General features: G+C 41.5%; 1 protein-coding gene across 2 annotated transcripts in view; it reads left to right on the top strand.

The window, feature by feature from the left end:
- The window catches only part of LOC135104959 (IQ and AAA domain-containing protein 1-like), a 528680-nt gene that overhangs the window by 49296 nt on the left and 453891 nt on the right, over positions 1–25493 (top strand). For both annotated transcript variants that reach the window (XM_064012787.1, XM_064012789.1), the window contains exon 2: positions 3322–3412. In XM_064012787.1, the coding sequence (XP_063868857.1) occupies positions 3322–3412 (91 nt within the window). The remainder of the gene's footprint in view (positions 1–3321; positions 3413–25493) is intronic.

Raw genomic sequence — 25493 nt, 5'->3', positions numbered from 1 at the left:
TTCTATGTAGTTCAGTGCACAGCTATGACAAAAGACAAACAACTATGAGGTTTATAATGTTCTGTGAGCTACCCACTAGAGACAGAACCACCTATATGCATTGAACATTATATTCTCCTGTTGGTAAGCAGTATATTTACAGCCTCACAGAAGACAGGCCAGTACCACCTAGACATGGTAAAGCCTGGGGAGGGAGTAAACAATCACTGCTCAACAGAGAATTTCTATGTCCTTTGGGTCCAAAGCTCCCAACAGAACTCTGAATCCCATTAACATTTAACAATATAAAAACGACAATAACCTAAATATAAGACAACAGACAGGGTTGTCACACAAGTCTAACCGGTACAGCACTCAATCAGCCTCTTAACTGGTGTTTATCTTACTTAATTGACAGGGATGTTCTGCTGCTAGCTCATTTACAATACTATCTAATAAGTGCCTCCTAATATATATATATATATATATATATATATATATATATATATATATATATATATATATATATATATATATATATATATATATATATATATATATATATATATATATATATATATATATATATATATATATACACACAGAGGGTGTCCAAGTTATGAGGTAATAAGTTGTGAATGTTCAGAGATACGAGCAGTCTACTTGCAAAATGAAATTGTGCTCTCAATATTGTTCCCTTTGCCAATCAAAAAATCAAATTTGGCGCTATGTGCCATATTTACCTAGTACTTCGTTTTGCCACTACCCATGCAGTGCAGCGGCATAGCAAAAAGCCAACTACCACCCTAGAACACAGGCCTTGTAGCAGTTTACTTTGAGACACTAGTTTAAAATTTAAATTTAATTTAAAAACTTATTGTACTGCACCACAGTGAGTTTGGCTTAAGATTCCACAGCATACAGACCTCCACCAGTCAGCCTCTGAGAGGCATAGAGACAGGAGGGTTGTGCTGAATGGTGTAGAAAGCCTGCTCCATTACATTAAGTCCACAAATAGGCAAACATAGCTGTCTTATGCTTTCAGCCAGCCATCTCAGTAAATTATATGAATAAAGGCATGTATAATCTAAAGAGAAGACAGGGAGAAAGGAAAAAATGTGCATGAGAGAGAGAGAGAGAGAGAGAGAGAGAGAGAGAGAGAGAGAGAGAGAGAGAGAGAGAGAGAGAGGTGTCTCATTTTAACCTGGGTCGTATGCCTGGCATATATGAGATGCATTTTGCAGAAGCCTCAAGCCTGTCACTTCTCAATAGTATCACATCACTCATAAGGCAAGGTGCTCTCTCTCTCTCTCTCTCTCTCTCTCTCTCTCTCTCTCTCTCTCTCTCTCTCTCTCTCTCTCTCTCTCTCATGGTATCAAGTATCAAGTAAGCATTACATTGCAGAATGTGATACTTTTTTTGTACTGAAAAATTACGATGATGGGTTAGGAGCAAAACAACTTACAAGCAGCCTTCCGGAATGTATCTTGCTTGTAACTCAAACACCCTCTGTGTATATATATATATATATATATATATATATATATATATATATATATATATATATATATATATATATATATATATATATATATATATATATATATATATATATAAACTGTGGAACCTTGGTTACCAAACACCTCCCTTTTCGAAAAATTCAGTTTACAAACAAAATTTAGAACTAATTATTGCTTCAGTTGGGATTACCATAACAAAGTTACTTGATTTCAAATATTAAAAAAACAGCAAAAGCTGCCATTTATTACTAATTTATACTTTCTGTAAATATCTACTTCATTTTTATATATTTGTGAGAGAGACACAGTGTAAGACTTTAGTGTAAAGAGTGTAAAAATTCAGTCTTTGAAAAAAGGTAAATGTGATCCTGTTTTCTAGGCTGAGGAGTAATCCTGAACACCTGTGACTCTTTCAATGACTCCCAACACACTCACTACTGCACAACTGCATTTTTCCATTAGCTTTTCCCAGGAGCATGATGTCTAAGTGTTATGATCACCTTCATTTTGGTGGTAAGTGGGTTGCTCCTCTCTGTCCCTTTTTAAGGCTTCCCTCACTAGATCTAAACAGTATCTTCTGATGAGTTTTGTGTCATTAAGTTCATTCATTACATCCTTTCTAGATAAATAATTTGTGAGCTGGAGATGTGAAGCAGCCATCTTGGCTGTGGGAGTGTCTGTAATAAGCTGCTAAGACAGTGTAGACTGGTGTCTGTTAATGGATTAATCTATTTTACATTGATTCCTATGGGGAAAATAGTTTCGGATTTTTTAACATTTCGCTCTATACAGATGGTTATCTTTCAAAAATTATTCTGAGCAAACTACAAGAACTGGATAGGATTTGATTACTCTATAGGCAAGGTCATCTCTTCTATATAATCTGATTCAACATCAGGGAACAAAAGGAAGTAAGAAAATTTAATCAGGGAAATAGACTAAGTAGATGCTTGGTGTTTTTAAAGTAAATTAGGCGGGAGTGGGCAAGCGCTTATCGTGCCTCAAGTATCTTCTGTCTTCTCTCATTCCCCCTCCTTCTCTTGCTCTATCTCTCTCTCCTCCCCTTTCTTCTCATCTTCTTTCTACTTTCTATCTCGCTGCACACAACAGTACAGTGTATATACATGTTTACACTTCCCACGAGAGCACTCGATAGCAGAGTAATTCTACATTACAGCTGGCTTTCAGATCTCCATTTCTTTTATTGTCCATGACCACTGTTCTTCCATTCATGCTCCAACAATAATCCTCACTAATTTTCTGCATTGGAAAATTCTCTCTCTCTCTCTCTCTCTCTCTCTCTCTCTCTCTCTCTCTCTCTCTCTCTCTCTCTCTCTCTCTCTCTCTCTCTCTCTCTCTCTCTCTCTCTCTCTCTCTCTCTCTCTCTCTCTCTCTCTGCTTCCATGATCATATAAGATGTAATTCAGGTATTTCAGATTATTATCATCTTCCATAAATTATTCACACCTTTGTCACACATTGTCTTCCTTCTTGTATTTAGATCATTCTTCCTTTATATGAATCTGCAAAATCAAATAATCAATTCACTGCTTTTTTAATGAAACCACCACTTCTTTTAGTCATACTAACAAATGGACTATGACCACATGGGTATTTAGGCAGAGCAAGGTGGTCAAGACCCAAAGATTCTCCAGAATGGGAAGGATACCTGCTTGATGGCCTCTTAACTTTGAAGAAACTAGTATTAGTGAGTGGCTTTAACAGAGCCCATTCCTTTAATCATGATCATGATGATGCAGTAGCTACTGCATGTGATAATCAAAGATATCAATTAATTGATATCTTTTTCTGTCTTATCTAGGACTTTCATTGAGCTGTGGGCCAAGACACAAGAGGACCTTATCACCATCCTAGAAAAGGACCATGGTCTTCAGGGAACCTATCATCCAGAAGTAAGAGCAAGTTATTGTATTAGGAGAATGCAGGAACATCTTCAATTATTTTTTTTACTTAACAAAATTTTCTTGATACAAACCTTCATCACCTAGCTGCAACTCTCTTTTCTGATTATTTTAATCAGTTTCTTTTCCTTCTCCTCATATAGGTTATCTATCTTACATCTCTCTGTCTATCTATCTGTCTATTTGTGTATTTATCCATTTATCTATCATTCACTGCTGCTAATCATTATTTCAGATCTGAATATCCTTAAGTGGAGCATCTTAGGATATAGGAAAATAAGTTAGAAAATATATTTTCTGCTCAACATTCCCAGAGCATTGGGTTAAGTATGTAAGAAGCAGGTAGGTGAAAAATACATTTTATTTCTGAAAATGGCATTTGCTTCATATACAACTTGCTTCTTATATTAGCAGATTCCCACATTATAGGAGCTGGGCTATGCCATAGGAGTGGAATATGACAAAGAGTGAATGGTCCACATTATCAACTCTATTAAGTCTCACCTAAAGTTAGGATCATGAGACATGAGAGAGTATCAAGGAGGCTGCATCGTGATTGAAGTATGGAGTGCTGGCTTCCTCTGTGATGGTCTAGGACAGTGGTCCCCAACCTTTCGTAGGCTGTGGGCCATATCTGTGTAAACAAAGTGGAGGGCACTGTCCCAAATATATATATATATATATATATATATATATATAGAGAGAGAGAGAGAGAGAGAGAGAGAGAGAGAGAGAGAGAGAGAGAGAGAGAGAGAGAGAGAGAGAGAGAGAGAGAGAGAGAGAGAGAGAGAGAGAAATTTTTCTTACCTTTCAAATATTTAGTGAGAAGACTGGTGTTGCATTTCTTTTGCTAACTTTGATATCTCGGTGGTGTAATTTGTAATTGCCATTCTCATGCAGTCATTTAGGTGACTGTCAGTTAGACGTGGATTTTAAAATTTTCATTGTTGAAAATCCCAATTCACACATGTATGTTGGCCCAAAGCACAAATGTAGTCTCTGATAAACTTTCCTCAGAAGTGGAAATTTTTCCAACACTACTAATGTCGAGAATTCTGGGTGATTTGCTTTGCTTCTCAGTTCTAAATCACTTTTCAATGTAATAATTTCAGTCTCCAGGTCAGAGATGTTCAGGTTGAAAAGCAATCCAAGTCGAGATGCAGTGTTGCTGACATCACTGTTCCAAATAGGTTTGATATGAATGTTGCTGCTGGCAGAACATTACCGAACCGTGCAAGTCTTTTCTTAAACTCATCCAAAAATAATGTTGAGCTGATTTGTGTATGTATGAACATTGCACTTCAATTTTTCTGTGCTCAGTCTTTTTTCCAGCAAATGGAAGTGTTGTAAGAGCCCTTTAGAAATCTGAGACATCCATAGCTTCAACTTATTTATGGAGGCATTTACTGAATTCATCATTTGTGATAGAGTTTTCATTTACCCTTGCAACTCTAGATTTAACTCACTGAGCTTAGATGTGGTCAGTTTAAAATGCTAGGTCAGCTAGCCATTGTGGATCATCAAGTTCTTTATGTGAGTCCCCTCTTTCTTGCAAAAAACTCTTGATTTCAAGAATTAGCTGTTAAAATCTTTGGAGAACTTTCCCCCTACTTAGCCAATGCACTTCTGTGTACAAGAGAGTCACCATACTTAACACTCACTTCATCCAGAAGTGCTTTAAACAACCTGTGCTGAAGAGGTCTAGCATGAATAGAATTAATTATTTTTGCAACCAATTTCATTGCATGTTCATAGTTAGTAACTTCTGAACAGAACACTTGCTGATGTATGATACAATGATGACTAATGAACTGAGGGAATGCAGGATAATTTTTGCACAGTGCCACAAAGCCAACATTGCTACCAATCATAGACGAGGCACCATCTGTTGTTACTGACACAAGCTTTTGAAGATATAAACTGACCTTGTTTACAAAACTCTTATAAACTTGATAAACATCTGCACTACGCATTTTCCCCTTCAGCGGTAAGAGCACTACAAAATTTTCTTTCATGCTGTCATCAGAAAAAACCATGTGCACAAATACACTTAACTGGGCTGTGTCCACATCTGCTGATTCATCAAACTACAGGTTGAATCACGTGCATTTCTCAAGATCAGCTTTTATTTGATCAGAGACATTTTCCACCATCATTTCTTTCCTATGTATGACTGTGTTTCCTGGTAAAGGCATGGATTTTAAAGCAGTTACAATGTCAGCTTTATTTTTAAAATTTTCAAACAAGGACTCATGCTTCACGCCAGCATTCTTTCACCATTTCACCATCTTCAAATGGCTTTTTTTTTTTTGCAAGTACATGAGCAACACTGAATGATGCAGCTGTTCATGCTTTAGCTTTGGCAAGTGGTTTCTGGAAGATGTCTTGTTGGGCTTGCCATTCAGATTTTAGCCTCTTCACTTTCTCCTTTCTTACATCACTGTGAGAGGGATTTTTAGTATCATAATTTTTGTGAAGTGTAACAAAATGCCTCTCTACATTGCTTTTCTTGGATACTGCAACAGTAGAATGACAAATTAAGCACAAACACTTCTCTCTCAAATTGACAAAAAAATAGGTTTCTTCCTATTCTTCATGAAAGGCGTAATTGTGACTGTTTCTTTGAAATAGAAGCCATTACTGTTCTCTTTAGTATGAATGAAATCAATGTGAATAACACAAGTGCTGAATCTGCAGTGGTTTAGCAACACTGCAGTACTCTGTGCCATGCAAAAGATAGACACCAAGTGTGCTGGTGAACAAATTGAATAACGGACCTGAACACAACACATACCTGTAAGCGTCGTGTGTAGTACTCATCTGTCCTACACCCTCACTCTCTCTCTCTCTCTCTCTCTCTCTCTCTCTCTCTCTCTCTCTCTCTCTCTCTCTCTCTCTCTCTCTCTCTCTCTCTCTCTCTCTCTAATTGTGTGTGTAATAAGTAATAATTTTACTGGATTTATATTACATACTTTCTTAATTGTTATTGTCTGAATAAATATAAATAAAAAATAACTAGAAATGTTAAAATGAAGAATGCTTCACAGTTTTCTGGTTGACTTTTGCGGTTGCCACAATATAGTCCTGAGGGCCCCATGGCGCCTGCAAGCTACAGGTTGGGAACCACTGGTCTAAGAGAATCACTGGCAACATGAGGTCCCAAGCCATTGCCTATGGGAACTACTGGCAGCATGGGGCCCTGAGCCACTTAGTGTCCTATGATCAGCACAACTTGTTGCTGAGTCCTACCAAGCAACAAAACTAGATATACAAATCCAGCTATTCCAAGAAAAAATTTTCACTCCCCTGCAAAGATGATGGGAAATACATCATCTCTCTTTCCCAGCTAGAAAGTCTCGTATTCAAGATATGCTATAAATGTTTCAGGGAGAAAAAATTGAGCCAAAAAAGCAACACTTTTGACAGCACTATCACCATCACTTGTGTCATGCCCTCTGATACTCTCACCTGCTAGTAAGTAATATCCTGTCAAACAGGAGGGCACCAGGTACCACTTAGACCTGAACATGATAATAAACACTGGCTTACTTTTAGTTGTTATCTTTCTCCTATTATTTGTAAAATTTTACAGAAAAAAAGCCAACATATGGCATGATACACATCTCAGAAGAAAACAGCTCATATCTCAAACTTGTATTTTCTATGTTTCAAGCACAATTTCTCTGTTGACTCTCAAAGTAATGAAGATATAAAGGTATCTGTGGAAAGAGGAAAGAAAGGCTTTTTTCCACCAATGACAGATTTCCAAAAAAAGTTGTTTATATTGTGGTAGATTTTCTTCAGCCAAAAAAAAAATTTTTTATCAATGTTTCTGTTTCATTTCTATATGAAATGTCTTATCGAAAATCCATCTTTAGTGAAATGAAGATACATGTAGGTGTAGTATGGATAACAATTTTCAAAACAATGGGTTGAAAAATAAGTGAGAAATTCAAATGATACAGATGCCATTTTTTTACATTTTCAGTATATAATATATTTTTTCCTCCAAAACTAATGAGTGTATCTCAGTGAAAATTGGGTATTTGATGTTTTGCATACATGCAAACCAAAAATCACAAAAAATCATATGTAGTGGAAAAGAATGAATGCCACCTCTAAGTGTAACAAGCATCCACTCCATGTAAGGCAGTTGATGAACGTGCTGAAAGGGGAGTTAAGCTACCAAGTCCCCAGTGGTAACTACTGGTCATAAGGCAAAGACATCTGCCTCTCGCCTCTGAATCTCTTGTAAGTAGCAGTCCACAAACACAGAGCGGGTTTTCAATCAGGCTGCTTCTGTTCTCTCAAAGAAGCATAGATGTGATGATGCCCCTAATGTCATGAGCCCGAACCTTAAACAAAGACCATGAGGCTTTAGGAATAGACTCATTGGCCATCTTAATTGCATCCTGAGTAAAAAAGGAGATTGCTGCCTTAGGCATTGGTTGTTTGGGATTCCGTACTATCACAAAAAGATTCCTGGGCTGGATGATGAGCAAGTCACCTGATGATACCTGTTTAAAGCCCTCACAAGACAAAGCAGATGTTTCTTATCTTCCTCCCCAACAAACAAGGAAAGACTGTGCAGCCAAAACTCCCTAGGAATGGGGTTAAGGGCCATTTCTGTCTTTGCCACAAAATCAGGAAGGTAAGACAAAATGAGATCCTCCCCTTGTGTGGCTGTGACCCTCTTGGCTGTTGTTAGTTACAAGAAAAGGTTTTCCTTGTCACATCACGTAAGGATGACTGGTGTAAAGGTTTGAAGGGGATGGGTTAAGGCCTTGAGTACCATATCTACATTCCATGAAGGATCTTTGTAAGGCATGCGATAAACTCATGCCAAACAAGCCTTTATGACTTCCCAGAGAACAGGGTCCAAGGAAAGATCAAACACCTTGAGAGAGAACACACCATTGAATCCCAGAACAGGGAAACAAAATTTGGAAGCTAAAAGTTGAGCCTTGTTGCAAATAGATCCACAATGGGATAACTCCAAAGTTAATTGCAGATGTCTTGATGAAGGATCTAATCTGTGGAAAGTATCTGATCCTCACAAACTGGGTTAGGATCTAGACAGCATGATCTTCTGCCCATTGAAGGATCCCTTGCACCTCCACATTGAGCATCCCAGAGCAAGTCCTGTCTTCCTTGCCCTAGTATGTCAGGGCTGTGGCATTGTCAGAGAACACTGCCACTGTCTTGCAGTGAAAGTATGCTGTGAAATGACTCAGACCCAGACAAATGGCCTTGAGCTCCAAGAGGTTGATATGTAGAGAGTGCTTGTGTGGACCCCAAAGACCACTCACTGAGTCTTGTAAGACTGATGCTCCCCCAACCCACGTTTGATGCATCGGTGTATAGATACACATCTGAGAGGCCAACTGCAGGTAGATTACACTCTGTAGATGACCACCACTGAAGATCATTTAGGACCTCGCCATGCCAGGGAACTGAAAGGTAGTCTTGATGGAACTGTCAGTTCTACAACCAGGAAAGGTGTAACTGGAGGCCTCTCATCTTCCGTCTCGCCCCAGGAATCAAGTGGATGTTTCCATCTTGAATGGAATAGTGATGATGTACTGGTTCGTGGAGGAGAGATTGAGGATGAGTCGAAACCCTCTGGTGGCTTTTGTCACTACAAAAAGGTGACTGTAAAAACCTTGAGTCACTGGTGCCTCTTCTATTGCTCCTTTTGCTAGAAGGTGAACCTCAGAACTCCCGGAATATGATCTGAAAGTGATAGGGTCCGAGGTGAATGGTGGTAGTGTAGCAAAGAGAATCTTGTAACCTTGGCTGAAGATGGCGAGAACCCATGCCTCCTTCATGATGGCAATCCAACTGTCCAGATTTTTGGCAAGGCAACCTCCAACTGGAATCTGTGAGGGCTACATAGCTACTTCTGGAAAACTTGCCCAGTGGCTTAAGTTGACTTTAAAGGAGATCTAGGAGTAGAATTCTGATGTTGTTTATCTTGGTTGTGAAAATGAGTTCAAGTTGTGATGTGAGGAGGCAGGCCAACAAAAAGTGGAAGATCCTGAAGGCTTAGTCCATGAATCACGATCCACTGAAGGAGTGCTTGGAGATGGCCATAGTTAACCAGTGCCTGAGCTGCTGCTTGCTGGAAAGAAAAGGAAGCAGCCTTATCTGCACCTAAAGTACAGTTAAGTCCTTAACCTGTAAAGGACTGGGGGGAAGTAATTTGACTGTACTGCCAGGACAGCAGGTTGAGCTCAAAACATATAAATTGCCTGTTTTTGCATGCTTATTACTCTTAACCTGCAATGAATGAGTGAATGAAAACAGTACTTTCCCCACAATCAACTCCTCTTTTGAATGGCACCATCTGAAAGCCTATAAGTGCCATGGTTACAGAGATATCATGAGTTGAATGATGTGTTGTCAGTATACGCTGATTGTGGCTCAGCCTGTGCGTCCGATTAGCTTCCTCCTGGCCATGGCTTGGGGATAAAGAAAATGTGTTGTCCACAATTTTCCATACACCCCATGCCAGGGCATTTTTTTCTGTCCCTGTGCATTACACTGGCTGATGGTGTGGTTAGCTAACCATACCAAACTGGTTATGGATGTAAGGAAATGTGGGATTGAGCAAGACAAATTGGACACGCTGGAATCATGTTCCTGGGAACTGGCCATGACAGCAGCTAGCTGCAGACTGACAATCCTTGCTGTATGACTCAAGTGTAGTCATAGCCTGGCTAGCAAATCGGATGGAAAATAGCATAATTTGGCTTTATTTTAGCAAGGATGACAATTGACATCCCCGGTCCTTTAGTGGCAGGATGTCAATCAATGTACCCGGTCCTTTAGAGGTTAACCTCGTCCTCATCAAACAATAAGGCAGAGTCAAGAGCTGACTTTCTTAGATCCATCTTATTAGCTGACTTGAATGCTGGTGAAAGGTGAGAGAGGATCACCTCCCTCCTCATGGCCTTAATATTACCTAAAGCTAAAGCCAAATTCTTTGCTGTGTCCACCATAGCAAATTAAATGCTATGAAACAGTTGATCTGCCAGAAGCTTATCCTCTTGTCTGGAGTGATTAAAGGAGCTTGTAAAATGCACTCACACCCTAGAACAGGACGTTTTCTGCCTCATGGCATGCTAAGATTCCCTCGAGGCAGGTCATGCTTGCATGCTGGATCACCACCTGGGACTCCTTACCTCTAATAGTAAGGGCAAGAGCTAAATCCATGTTCAGCTTGGGCACCTCCCCTGCTGATTCATGCCCACTCAGAGTAAATCTTTCTGTACATGTTATATGGGTAATGGCCTTGATCCCTCATTAGCCTAAAGTAGAGCCTTGGTGGCTACATCAAGGGAAAAATCCATAGGCTGTGCCCTGGTGAGCTGAATGTGTCAATCCTTCAAAGACCTGACCTCTCCAGATGGGGCTGGGTGGTGAGCCTTCTTTGCATACCCTTGTGCCTCAGGAAAACATCAGGTAATGTAGGTTATCATAGTATGGAAGACTTTTTTTTTCTTATGTAGAAAGGACACTGGCCAAGGGCAACAAAAATCCAATAAAAAAAATGCCCACTGAAATGCCAGTCCCATAAAAGGGTCAAAGCAGTAGTCAAAAATTGATGAATAAGTGTCTTGAAACCTTCCTCTTGAAGGAATTCAAGTAATAGGAAGGTGGAAATACAGAAGCAGGCAGGGAGTTCCAGAGTTTACCAGAGAAAGGGATAAATGATTGAGAATACTGGTTAACTCTTGCGTTAGAGAGGTGGACAGAATAGGGTTGAGTGAAAGATGAAAGTCTTGTGCTGCGAGGCCATGGGAGGAGGGGAGGCATGCAGTTAGCAAGATCAGAAGAGCAGTTAGCATGAAAATACTGGTAGAAGACTGCTAGAGATGCAACATTGTGGCAGTGAGAGAGAGGCTGAAGACAGTCAGTTAGAGGAGAGGAGTTGATGAGATGAAAAGCTTTTGATTCCACCCTGTCTAGAAGAGCAGTATGAGTGGAACCCCCCCAGACATGTGAAGCATACTCCATACATGGATGGATAAGGCCCTTGTACAGAGTTAGCAGCTGGGAGGGTGAGAAAAACTGGTGGAGACATCTCAGAACACCTAACTTCATAGAAACTAGAGGTGAGATGTGAAGTTTCCAGTTTAGATTACAAGTAAAGGACAGACCAAGGATGTTCAGTTTAGAAGAGGGGGACAGTTGAGTGTCATTGAAGAAGAGGGGATAGTTGTCTGGAAGGTTGTGTCGAGTTGATAGATGGAGGAATTGAGTTTTTGAGGCATTGAACAATACCATGTTTGCTCTGCCCCAATCAGAAATTTTAGAAAGATCAGAAGTCAAGTGTTCTGTGGCTTCCCTGCGTGAAATGTTTACCTCCTGAAGGGTTGGACGTCTATGTAAAGACGTGGAAAAGTGTACGGTTTTATCATCAGCGTAGGAGTGGATAGGACAAGAAGTTTGGTTTAGAAGATCATTAATGAATAATAAGAAGAGAGTGGGTGACAGGACAGAACCCTGAGGAACACCACTGTTAATAGATTTAGAAGAGCAGTGACCATCTACCACAGCAGCAATAGAATGGTCAGAAAGGAAACTTGAGATGAAGTTACAGAGAGAAGGATAGAAGTCATAGGAGGGTAGTTTGGAAATCAAAGCTTTGTGCCAAACTCTATCAAAAGCTTTTGATATGTCTAAGGCAACAGCAAAAGTTTCACCAGAATCTCTGAAAGAGGATGACCAAGACTCAGTAAGGAAAGCCAGAAGATCACCAGTAGAGTGGCCTTGATGGAACCCATACTGGCGATCAGAAAGAAGGTTGTGAAGTGATGGATGTTTAAGAATCTTCCTGTAGAGGATAGATTAAAAAAACTTTAGATAGGCAGGAAATTAAAGCAATAGGACAGTAGTTTGAGGGATTAGAACGGTCACCCTTTTTAGGAACAGGTTGAATGTAAGCAAACTTCCAGCAAGAAGGAAAGGTAGATGTTGACAGACAGAGCTGAAAGAGTTTGACTAGACAAGGTGCAAGCACGGAGGCACAGTTTCGGAAAACAATAGGAGGGACCCCATCAGGTCCATAAACCTTCTGAGGGTTTAGGCCAGTGAGGGCATGGAAAACATCATTGCGAACAATTTTAATAGGTGGCATGAAGTAGTCAGAGGGTGGAGGAGAGGGACGAACAAGCCCAGAATCGTCCAAGGTAGAGTTTTTAGCAAAGATTTGAGCAAAGAGTTCAGCTTTAGAAATAGATGTGATAGCAGTGGTGCCATCTGGTTGAAGTAGAGGAGGGAAAGAAGAAGCAAAGTTATTGGGGATATTTTTGGCCAGATGCCAGAAGTCACGAGGGGAGTTAGATCTTGAAAGATTTCGACACTATGTTAATGAAGGAGTTTTTGGTTAGTTGGAGAACAAATTTGGCATGGTTCCAGGCAGAAATATAAAGTGCATGAGATTCTGGTGATGGAAGGCTTAAGTACCTTTTGTGGGCCACCTCTCTATCATGTATAGCACAAGAACAAGCTGTGTTAAACCAAGGTGTAGAAGGTTTAGGATGAGAAAAAGAGTGAGGAATGTATGCCTCCATGCCAGACACTATCACCTCTGTTATGCGCTCAGCACACAAAGATGGGTCTCTGACACGGAAGCAGTATTCTTCGCTTAGGTGGATCCTGAGGAGGGATTGGAGCGATAGGACAAGATACAGATATGAGATTGTGATCTGAGGAGCCCAAGGGTGACAGCATAAGCAGAAGGATTAGAGGTCAGGAAAAGCTCAAGAATGCTTGGCGGTCAGGAATACGGTCAGGAATACGAGTAGGGTGTTGCACCAATTGCTCTAGGAGTCTAGGTCGTGGAGGATAGCAAAGTTGTAGGCTAGTTCACCAGGATGGTCAGTGAAGGGAGAGGAAAGCCAAAGATGGTGGTGAACATTGAAGTCTCCAAGAATGGAGATCTCTGCATAACAGATGAGGGTCAGAATGTGCTCCACTTTGGAGGTTAAGTAGTCAAAGAATTTCTTATAGTCAGAGGAGTTAGGTGAGAGGTATACAGCACAGATAAATTTAGTTTGAGAGTGACTCTGTAATTGTAGCCAGATGGTGGAAAACTCGGAAGATTCAAGAGCGTGGGCACGAGAGCAAGTTAAGTCATTGCGCACATAAACGCAGCATCCAGCTTTGGATCGAAAATGAGGATAGAGAAAGTAGGAGGGAACAGAAAAGGGGCTACTGTCAGTTGCCTCAGACACCTGAGTATCAGTGAGGAAAAGAAGATGAGGTTTTAGAAGAGGAGAGGTGGTGTTCTACAGATTGAAAATTAGATCTTAGACTGCGAATGTTGCAAGAGTTAATGAAGAAAAAGTTGACGGGGGTGTCAAGACACTTAGGGTCGTCGACAGAAAGGCAGTCTGACCTGGGGACATTTATGGTCCCCTCCCCAGATGGCGGCTCCGAGGCTGGTGTAGGAGTCGCCATGATGATTTAAAAATTTTTGAGTGAAGGGTGTGTGTGTTATTAGGTGCTTGTAGTTTTGTGCGGAGGAAGAGAGTTGTCTTTAGAGGGCAGGCTGTGACTGCCCCCTTGTGTTGTGAGACACAAAGGGAAACGTTCAGTGAGGTCACAGCTGGGTTTAATGATAAGTTCACAGCACCCCCTGAACAGTGCTTTAGACCTCACTGGGAGTAATTATCATTTCAGCAGGTGTCTACTGCCTCCTCTTGAATCTTTCATGTTGGCTTGTGCCAAATTCATCCTCTGAATCATTTCCCCAGGAATCATCAGGAATCATGGTGGAAACTGCAGGCCATGTAGGACCAGGGATCCCTAGATCAATATCCTCTTGTTTTTCGGCTAAAGATCCTGTTGCCACGGACTGAGGGTATGAGCTGACAAAGTGGATCTGGTGCTGATGGTAAGAGATACTGTAGCAGGGGGCTGTGTGTCCTTGTGCTCCTGTGTGCCTTGTGGACTGAGAAAGGGAAAGAGGCATGACGTTTGTTTCACCCCACTCTGGCTGTGGGGGCATGGCTGTGTGTCACTGGAGCATGCTGACTGAGTCCTCAGCCAGCATGCTCCAGTGACACACAGCCTGTATCTTTGGGGGGGAGAGGTGTTCTGTAGACATCCACCCATAGCTGCCCTGGTCAAGTTCTTTGGGAGATCCTGGATGTGAATGGGCAAAGTCTCACTCACCCCAGGATGAGATCTCTTAATCTTACATGTAACATTCTAAAGCATTTACCTGTGGCAGGAGGAACAAGGGAGGAAGGTGCCTGAGCTAAGCCTACATCACCCCCAGACCTCTTTTTATCCCAGTTAACCCCCACTGGCACATCACCTAGGAGTGACTGCACACTCTGCCTTGCGCTGAGGCTGGGAGGGTTGGGTTGGTAATGAACTGCACTGTACTTTGAACCGAGTGTGAGGAGGTTGCTAGAACAGAGACAAGATTAGCAGCTAACCTACATCCAGCAACACTCACAATTAGAACTTCCACCGAAATGAATGTCACATTGTCGTAATCCTCCAACTTACCTTTAGGGTAAGGTAGAGTCTATGCAGGAACTGCACTGATTATTTATACATCAGACACTTCAAAGTTCAAGTCAAGGTTACTGAGATTTAAGGCTGGGGTTCTCACAGTGGGGTCAGCCACAAATGCAGTTCAGAAAAAAATAACATTTTTTATTAACCAGTAAATAAACATAATAAAGTAAACACACGCAGGCAACAAAAGAATAATGCCACCACATTTTAAACTGAGTAATTTTTCAATAAATCTTGATGTTACATGTTACTATTTAATTTACTATAGTGAGACTTTATCAGCCAACTCAGGTCATTCAGTAGCACATAATACAAACATGTAAATGTACACATCATATAATCACATAAAATCACATAAAAGAATAATCAAATGCAACATTAAAATATCAGCACTACTTGCAAAGTGCCTCAAAAAGATACTAAACAACTCATGAAGATTCAATATTATATCAACACATGAAAATAACATATGATATATGGAGACCACAGTATACTGGAAACAACATACACACAAAGCACTTAGGAAAAATCTTCTAAGTATTATTTACGACCAAAGCAAGACAGAGAACGACTGAGAGCTTCATGGTGCTGCAAAATGAGAGCACCTTCTAACAACTTGTAACACTCCACTCTGGGAGTCTAGGTAGGAGCCTGAGAAAGTCGTTCGCTGCTTTGCCTTATATTCAGTTTGATGACAACATCGACCTAGTTACACTACCTACTGCTACATAAGGAGTTATCCTTTAAGGTACAAAATCTAATTAGTCAGTACACTCATCTCTTCCATCAATATGCACGATCACCAGGATATTTATACTTCATTTATTGATACATACCGTATTTGATGGTTCATAAGACGCATGGGCTCATAAAATGCACCCAGTTTTGGCATTGGAGAAAAAAAAAAAATTAATTGGTCCCAATATTTTGCATTTAAAAACTTTAATATTTGCTAGTAGCCTATGTACCAATCCTGTTGTGAGATGTAAACATTTACCTGGCATATGGCATTGGCAGTGACTGTGAGAAGGGCTGGAAGTTTGTTCATAAGAATGTTAAAAGATAGGTGCAATTTTAATTGTATAAAAGTGTGTCTTACCTCAAGGAGTAATAGCATCACACTGTAAAGAACGCAGTGAATCTTGCCTGTGTCACCGGGTTTGGCGCATAACTGACTGCATGTTTGTTTTGGTAAATGCAATGCGTGGTGCATGGTCACTTAAGCAAATTCTTCCTGACTGCTGTCATTCTATGTGAATTACCAATATGACCAATTATATATTGTTACCTTGAGAGTTGTTTTGTGGTGTAGTACCAATCATCACTTTGTTTACATGTGCAAAGATGTCTGGGGTTTGATTTTAGACCCTCTGTTGCCACAACTTACCACCAGCCACTGCTTCAGTGCTGAACCTTGGCCTCATAGGATGCAGGCTCATTTCCTGAGACTTTTTTTTTTTTTTTGAGAAATGGTGGATCTTATCAGCCATCAAATATGGTAAGTTCGTAAGAAACATATCTCAGTGGAAGTATATAAACACCCTTACACACGAGCAGTATAGTTTTTTGTCCTTTTAGCTCACACATTCCTGAAGCTAATAGTGGGTCACTGTTTTGTAAGGCCCTATCTCTGTCTCATTAAAGTACATCAGTAAGTCTGTAGTAACGGTAAACTGTTTTTTTTATAATTGATAAGTGATTGATAAGTCTCAGTGTTCAGTATCGGTGCTTGGGTGCCTCAGCATCAGGGTACGCGCTGTCCTGTACATGGCCGAGAATGAGCAAGTGGGTGACAGAGCCTCACATGGGGTTCTGTCACTATAGGCGGTGTAGGTGCTGGTGTTATCAGGGGCAATGCTATATGCCGGGGGTCCTTGGCTACGACAACATTGCACATACTGTCAACTCACTCCTTGGTCTGAAAAAAAAAAAAAAAATCTCTTAGGAGAAAATAACTATGTGGCAACTTAGGTTAGTCCCTCAATGTTTTTCAAAGCAGAGAAAAATGGATTCAGTGTTTGACATATTGACATAAGGGAAAGTTGTTTATTTTGTGACCGCTCCTTGCTTTGGCTAAAAAAAAAAAAACGGCTGTGTTTGTTTTAAAGAGTGATGTATGATGCTTGGAAAATATACAGGCCACAATTATATTGTACAAATTTCAGAGTTTCACTGGATTGGTGAAATTGATAGAAAAATAAACAGTATAACTACTGTGAGTGAAAAGACGGTGATTGTGTTGGTGAAGAAACGGAATGATAAGAGATACCAGGATGTGCCTCACCATAAACATGGTGGTGGGCCTCCCACATCACAGTCACTGCACCCACCGTCAGATTCACCCACACTGGCCTCCTCATGGGCACACAGTTCCCAGTGACTTCACGAAGTTGCTTTCCTGCTCTGCCAGTACCACGAACTGGTAACAGATCCTCACAAATGAAAGTTTTCTCTTCTGTATCCACTACCATGTCCACCAGATGTCTGTTGATGGCTCCTTCCACCCTAAGTCCTGTACGGCACTGGCTGCCAGCACCTTGCAAGTTTTGGGGTGATTGGGTTATCAGCTGCCCACTGGCTTAGGCTGCTGTGCTGACACTACTCAAGTGACATGCCCACTTTCTTCACAAACCCAGCAGCATGGGTTGAAAACGGTGGCGGTGATCCTTCACAGAGCAGGAATGGTGCTGCACTGGTGCCTTTTGTGCCCCACTTGCCCACAGTTAAAGTAGGCTCCTTTGAAAGCACCAGGGCTTGCTCACTTGCTCAGCTGGGATGAGGCGTGGCCGACCTGCACTCACCTCGCTCTCATGTAAGGGGGCTGGCCTGACATGTCCGCGACAGGGAGTGAGTAGAAGGGTTTGGAGTGGTGGTGGTGGTGGCCTCAAATTGTGCGGCTCGCGCTAAGGCTTCCTGTATGTTCCTTGGTGCTGCCTGCTTTATGTAGACCTACAGCTGCCAGTCGCACAGGGCATCCATGAATCAGTCCTTCGCCAATATATTGACGGTGTCGTCCGCCACCATTGGGTAAGTCCCTCTCTCCAGCACCTCTATGTCCTGCACCAGCAAGGGCAGAGGGTTATCCTTCCTCCACCGCCTGCTCTTTAGCTGAGCGCAGTACACCTTGGGCTGTTGCCGACGCCCAAACTGCTGCTGTAGAGCCCCCACCATGCTGGGATACGACTGCAGCTGTCCAGCGGTTAAGTGCTCCAGTACTTCCACTGTCGCTCGCTTCAGGCCGGTCACCAGCTGATATGCCTTCTCAGCATCAGACCAGCCTTTTCTGGACGCTGCTGCCTTAAACTTTGCCTGATAGGTGTTCCAGAACACTTTGGCGTTGTATTCGACAAGTTTCTTCTCAGCCAAGGCAATTCTTGGAGCTGGTAAGAGTCTTGGCTGTCGACCACAGTGGTTCAAAATGCTGGGAGGTGGTGTTAGAGATCCAGGTGGGGTCACAGGAAAGGCATGCATACCTACCCCACCATCCACATGGTCACTCCATGCCAGGAGAGAAATGGGTGTTGGCAGGAAGAAATGAGGAGCATCGTGTGGCCAAATTTTGGTGCATTTTCTGTGCTTAGTGCCAACACTGCTGTTGTGCTTTCCAGTGTTGCCACTTTGACAACCCTGTCCCTCGCCACATCTCATGCCGGCGTGCCACATATCTCATGCCTCTTGTAGCTTCTCCACCTTCTTGACTATTTCCTTAACCTCCTCCTTCACATGGGTACATGCTTTGTTCATGTATATATTCACCTGTCTCCAAAACCTCCATTTCTCCCCTCATGACTGTCTTAATGTTCTCTGTCTGCCGTGTTGCCACGTCTACCACATGTTACCTCATCCTCTCTTCTTGCTATTTACTTTTTGCTGCCATATTTTCCATTTTTGCCATCATTTCGGTCATCCACAGCTTGAAGACATCCACATTTACACCAGCAGGTATGAACGTTGGGTCTGCTGCTGCCTGGCTCTCCCCAGGTGCCGGTGACAACTCACTCTACTGTTTCGTCCTCCACTCCCGCCCTTTTCTGCCCTGACAGTGCCTCTTCCTCTATCTCTCTAGAATCAGCAAAGACCTGGACACTTTGTTTGACATTTGTTTTGGTCACAAGTCTGTTTTTTATCACACTTCTTGACACCAGTTGTTGTGCACGCACCGGTAGGACACAAACAAGGAGGAGGCAGTAGACGCCTGCCGAAACAAGAATTACTCCCAGTGAGGTCTAAAGCACTGTTCAGGGGGTGCTGTGAACTTATCATTAAACCCAGCTGTGACCTCACGGAATGTTTCCTTTTGTGTCTCACAACACAAAGGGGGCAGTTACAGCCTGCCCTCTAAAGACAACTCTCATCCTCCACACAAAACTACAAGCACCTAATAACACATATCCTTCACTCAAAAATTTCAAAATTATCATGGCAACTCCTACATCAGCCTCGGAGTCCCCATCTGGGGAGGGGACCATAAATGTCGACGACCCTAAGTGTCTTGACACCGCCCTCAACTTTTTCATCATTAACTTTTGCAACATTCGCGGTCTAAGATCTAATTTTCAATCTGTAGAACACCACCTCTCCTCTTCTAAACCTCATCTTCTTTTCCTCACGGAAACTCAGGTGTCTGAGGCAACTGACAGTAGCCCCTTTTCTGTTCCCTCCTACTTTCTCTATCCTCATTTTCGATCCAAAGTTGGATGTTGCATTTATGTGCGCAATGACTTAACCTGCTCTCATGCCCACGATCTTGAATCTTACGAGTTTTCCACCATCTAGCAACAACTACAGAGTCACTCTCAAACTAAATTTATCTTTACTGTATACCTCTCACCTAACTCCTCTGACTATAAGAAATTCTCTGACTACTTATCTTCCAAAGTGGAACAGATTTTGACCCTCTTCCCTTTTGCAGAGATCTCCATTCTTGGAGACTTCTATGTTCACCACCAGCTTTGGCTTTCCTCTCCCTTCACTGACCATCCTGGTGAACTAGCCTTCAACTTTGCAGCCTCCACGCCCTAGAGCAATTGGTGCAACACCCTACTCGTATTCCTGCCCATCTTGGAGATACGCCCAACATTCTTGACCTCTTCCTGATCTCTAATCCTTCTGCTTATGCTGTCACCCTTTCATTTCCGTTGAGCTCCTCCGATCACAATCTCATATCTGTATCTTGTCCTATCGCTCCAATCCCTCCTCAGGATCCCCCTAAGTGAAGGTGCCTCTGGCATTTTGCCTCTGCTATTTTGGGGGACCTGAGGAGGTATTTTGCTGATTTTCCTTGGAATGACTACTGCTTACGTGTCAGAGACCTGTTTTGTGTGGTGAGCGCATACAGAGGTGATAGTGTCTGACGTGGAGGCGTACATTCCTCACTCTTTTTCTTGACCTAAACCTTCCAAACCTTGGTTTAACAGGGCTTGTTCTCATGCTATACATGATAGAGAGGTGGCCCACAAAAGGTACTTAAGCCTTCCATCACCAGAATCTCATGCACTTTATATTTCTGCCCAGAACCATGCCAAGTCTGTTCTCCAAGTAGCCAAAAACTCCTTCATTAACAGAAAGTGTCAAAACCTTTCAAGAGCTAACTCCCCTCGTGACTTCTGGCATCTAGCCAAAAATATCTCCAATAACTTTGCTTCTTCTTCTTTCCCTCCTTTATTTCAACCAGATGGCACCACTGCTATCACATCTATTTCTAAAGCTCAACTCTTCAATCAAACCTTTGCTAAAAACTCTACCTTGGATGATTCTGAGCTTGTTCCTCCCTCTCCTCCACCCTCTGACTACTTCATGCTACCTATTAAAATTCTTCGCAATGATGTTTTTTTTCCATGCCCTTGCTGGCCTAAATCCTCAGAAGGCTTATGGACCTGATGGGGTCCCTCCTATTGTTCTCCGAAACTGTGCCTCTGTGCTTGCACCTTGCCTAGTCAAACTCTTTCAGCTCTGTCTGTCAACATCTACCTTTCCTTCTTGCTGGAAGTTTGCCTTCATTCAGCCTGTTCCCAAAAAGGGTGACCGTTTTAGAACAATCCTCAAACTACTGTCCTATTGCTTTAATTTCCTGCCTATCTAAAGTTTTTGAATCTATCCCCAACAGAAAGATTCTTAAACATCTATCGCTTCACAACCTTCTCTCTGATCGCCAGTATGGGTTCCGTCAAGGCCACTCTACTGGTGATCTTCTGGCTTTCCTTACTGAGTCTTGGTCATCCTCTTTTAGAGATTTTGGTGAAACTTTTGCTGTTGCCTTAGACATATCAAAAGCTTTTGATAGAGTCTGGCACAAAGCTTTGATTTCAAAACTACCCTCCTACGGCTTCTATCCTTCTCTCTGTAACTTCATCTCAAGTTTCCTTTCTGACCATTCTATTGCTGCTGTGGTAGACGGTCACTGTTCCTCAGGGTTCTGTTCTGTCACCCACTTTCTTATTATTATTCATTAATGATCTTCTAAACCAAACTTCTTGTCCTATCCACTCCTACGCTGATGATACCACCCTGCACTTTTCCACGTCTTTTCATAGACGTCCAACCCTTCAGGAAGTAAACATTTCACACATGGAAGCCACCGAACGCTTGATTTCTGATCTTTCTAAAATTTCTGATTAGGGCAGAGCAAACTTGGTATTGTTCAATGCCTCAAAAACTCAATTCATCCATCTATCAACTTGACACAACCTTCCAGACAACTATCCCCTCTTCTTCAATGACACTCAACTGTCCCCCTCTTCTACACTGAACATCCTCGGTCTGTCCTTTACTTATAATCTGAACTTGAAACTTCACATCTCATATCTAGCTAAAACAGCCTCTATGAAGTTAGGTGTTCTGAGATGTCTTCACCAGTTTTTCTCAACCCCACCCCCAGCTGCTAACTCTGTACAAGGGCCTTATCTGTCCATGTATGGAGATTGCTTCACATGTCTTTGGGGGTTCCACTCTTACTACTCTTCTAGACAGGGTGGAATCAAAAGCTTTTTGTCTCATCAACTCCTCTCCTCTAACTGACTGTCTTCAGCCTCTCCCTCATCGCCGCAGTGTTGCATCTCTAGCTGTCTTCTACTGCTATTTTCGTGCTAACTGCTCTTCTGAGCTTGCTAACTGCATGCCTTCCCTCCTCCCGCAGCCTCGCTGCACAAGACTTTCTTCTTTCTCTCACCCCAATTCTGTCCACCTCTCTAATGCAAGAGTTAACCAGTATTCTCAATCACTCATCCCTTTCTCCGATAAACTCTGGAATTCCCTGCCTGCTTCTGTATTTCCACCTTCCTATGACTTGAATTCCTTCAAGAGGGAGGTTTCAAGACACTTATCCTTCAATTTTTGACTACTGCTTTGGACCCTACTATGGGACTTGCATTTCAGTGGGCTTTTTTTTTTTTATTGGATTTTTGTTGCCCTTGGCCAGTGTCCCTTCTACATAAAAAAAGAAAGAAAAAAAAACCTGCCCGGCTACCATTGATGCTAACTTACTGTCTGGCTTCCCCTTACTCAGTGCTGCAGACCCACACCAACTCTTCCTCCCAAAATCACACACGGGGCTCACAAACAGGGAAACTCATATATACATGCATATACACACTCACAATAATACTACATGCCTTATTTACAAAATAAATACAAGATAATACACATACATCACTTACAGTAATATTGGCTTTCTCTCTCTCTCTCTCTCTCTCTCTCTCTCTCTCTCTCTCTCTCTCTCTCTCTCTCTCTCTCTCTCTCTCTCTCTCTCTCTCTCTCTCTCTCTCTCTCTTTTTCTGGCCACTTACATAACATTATTTCTTTTTTTTTGGCATGACAGAGTAATTGAATTTTCATATATATATATATATATATATATATATATATATATATATATATATATATATATATATATATATATATATATATATATATATATATATATATATATATATATTCTTCATACAACCTTAATCCCACTGTATTGCAGGGCCAGCCGCTTGAGTTATCCCCCTCCATCTGTTTCTATTCATTGCATCATCTTTTTGCACTCCCAGCTTCTTCATATCACTCTTTATTACGTCTCTCCATCTTATTATCTGTCTCCTAACCCTCCTTCTCCCCCTAACCTCGACCATCATTGCCTTCCTCACTGGTTCCTCTTCTCTCCTTATCACATGTTCAAAATATCTTAGTCGTGCTTCTCTTACCTTCTCCTTGATATTACATATTCCACACTTTCTTCTTATATCTTCACTTTGTCTCCTTTCTAACAGTGAAATGCCAGCAATCCATCTCACCATCCTCATCACCGTTCTCTCCAGAATGCCTTCCTCTTTGTTCCTTAAAGACCATGTCTCTGCACCATACAGAAGTACTGGTCTCAACACACTTCTGTATATCTTCATTCTCAGCTTCAATGGTATTTTCTTATCTAAAGTTACTCCACTCACTTCCCTCCATTTTTCCTATCCAGCTTTTACTCTTTGTCTAACTGCTTTTTCTGTTCCTCCTTCTGCAATTACTGATCCTAGGTATTTGAACTCTCTTGTCTGCTTCAATCTTATGCCATCCTCTGATGTTACATTTATTTCCTCATAACCTTTTCTGTTGCTTACCATTACCTCTGTCTTTTGTGTGTTCACTTTCATTCCCTTTCTCTTCAGGTTCCCTTTCCATAACAGATATCTCTCCTGTAACTCTTCCTCCGTATCCGTAATGATGACTAGGTCGTCGGTGAACAGCAACTCCCACAAGTCCTCATTGTCTCTCACATCCATCATTATTGTGTCCAACACTATGAGAAAGAGAAAAGGACTCAAAGCTGATCCCTGATGGAGTCCTACTTCAACTGGGAAGGATTTGTTTCCCCATACCTTGTCTGCACTGTTGTTTTTGCTCCCTCATACATCATTTTCACTAATCTTATCATCTTTTCTGGCACTCCTCTCTTTCTCAAACTCCAGTACAATACTTTCCTAGGCACCCTGTCATACGCCTTCTGCAAGTCCACAAAACACCAATACACCTTTCTGTTTCCTTCTAGATATTTTTCCTGTATCTGTCGCACATTAAATGTTGCATCTACAGTGCTCAATCCCCTCATAAATCCAAATTGGTGGTTGTGTATTTTGACCACCTCTCTCAGTCTCCCTTCTATCACTCTCTCTAGTATTTTCAGACTATGGTCCAACAGCTTAATACCTCTGTAGTTTTCACAACTTAATATATCTCCTTTCTGCTTATATAACTTAACCATTCTACTTTCCTTCCAGTCTTCAGGCATTTCCTCCGTGCTCCAAATCTTTTCTAACAATGAGTATGTCCACTCCACTCCAAACTCTCCCAGTGCTTTAATAATTTCTATTGTTACTTTAGATTTTCCTTCTGCCTTGTTAGCTTTTCCCTTCTTTATGGCTTTATCTATTTCCCTTCTACTTATGTTGGGTATTGGCCCTTCCACTGGTAATGTTTCACTCAGTTCTTCATAATCATTTTCCATGTTTAACAGGTTTGAGAAAATTCCTGCCATCTTCTTTTTATGTCCTCTTCCATCGTAAGAATGTCTCCGTTTTGGTCCTTTACTATTGCTACTTCACCAACATCTTTCCTCATTTCATTTCTTACCTTCGCTACTCTGTATATAATCTTCTCTCCGTCTCTGGTGTATCCAGCCTCTCATACCAATCTCTGTATGTATTACTCTTTGCTCTGGCTACTGCTCTTTTTGCCTGCTTCTTTGCTTGTCTGTAATTTTCTTTAGTGATGTCATTCTCAATGTCTTTCATTTGTTTTAGTGCTAACTTCTTATCCTTTATTACAGCTTGAACCTCGTAATTCCACCACCATGTATCTTTCTCTCCTTTTGGTTCCCCACTTGTCTTACCACAAATCTCTGTTGCTTTTGTTACTAATATATCTTTCATATCTTCCTACACCTCCTCTGCTGTTTCTGGTAAGCTGCCAGTTCTATGTCTTTCCCTGAACGTTTCTTCGACTTTGTTTCTAAACTCATTCTTCCTTTCACTTTTCAGCTCCCAGACTTTAATCTTCTTTCTTTCTTCTTTCCTTCTCTTCCTTCCATTTTTCATCCTAAAATCTGCTACTAATAATCTATGTTGCGTCACCACTGGTTCTCCAGGTATAACTTTGCAATCCATTACAAGTTGTTTGTCTTCTCTTCTTACCAGGATGCAGTCAATCTGTGACTCATTCTGACTGCTTTAATATGTAATTAGATGGCTTTGTTTCTTCTTGAACCAAGTATTCAATATTGTAATTTCTGCTGCTTCTGCCATTTCCAGTAATCGCTCACCTTCTACGTTTCGTCTTCCGAAACCCATTCCACCATGGACTCCTTCATACCCATTACCACTTTCTCGTACATGTGCATTCATGTCTCCAGCTATTACTGTTAATTCTGTTCATGCTATACTTGCTATATACTCTTCATGTTTTTCTTTAAATTCCTCTTTCTCCTCATCTCTGCAACCCTGCTGAGGTGCATATGCAGATACAATATGCCATATTTTTCCATCTCTGATTAGTTTCATTCCCA

Source organism: Scylla paramamosain, chromosome 11 (assembly GCF_035594125.1).
Source record: "Scylla paramamosain isolate STU-SP2022 chromosome 11, ASM3559412v1, whole genome shotgun sequence".
Classification (NCBI taxonomy): domain Eukaryota; kingdom Metazoa; phylum Arthropoda; class Malacostraca; order Decapoda; family Portunidae; genus Scylla; species Scylla paramamosain.
This window is presented reverse-complemented; position numbering and strand designations above follow the sequence as displayed.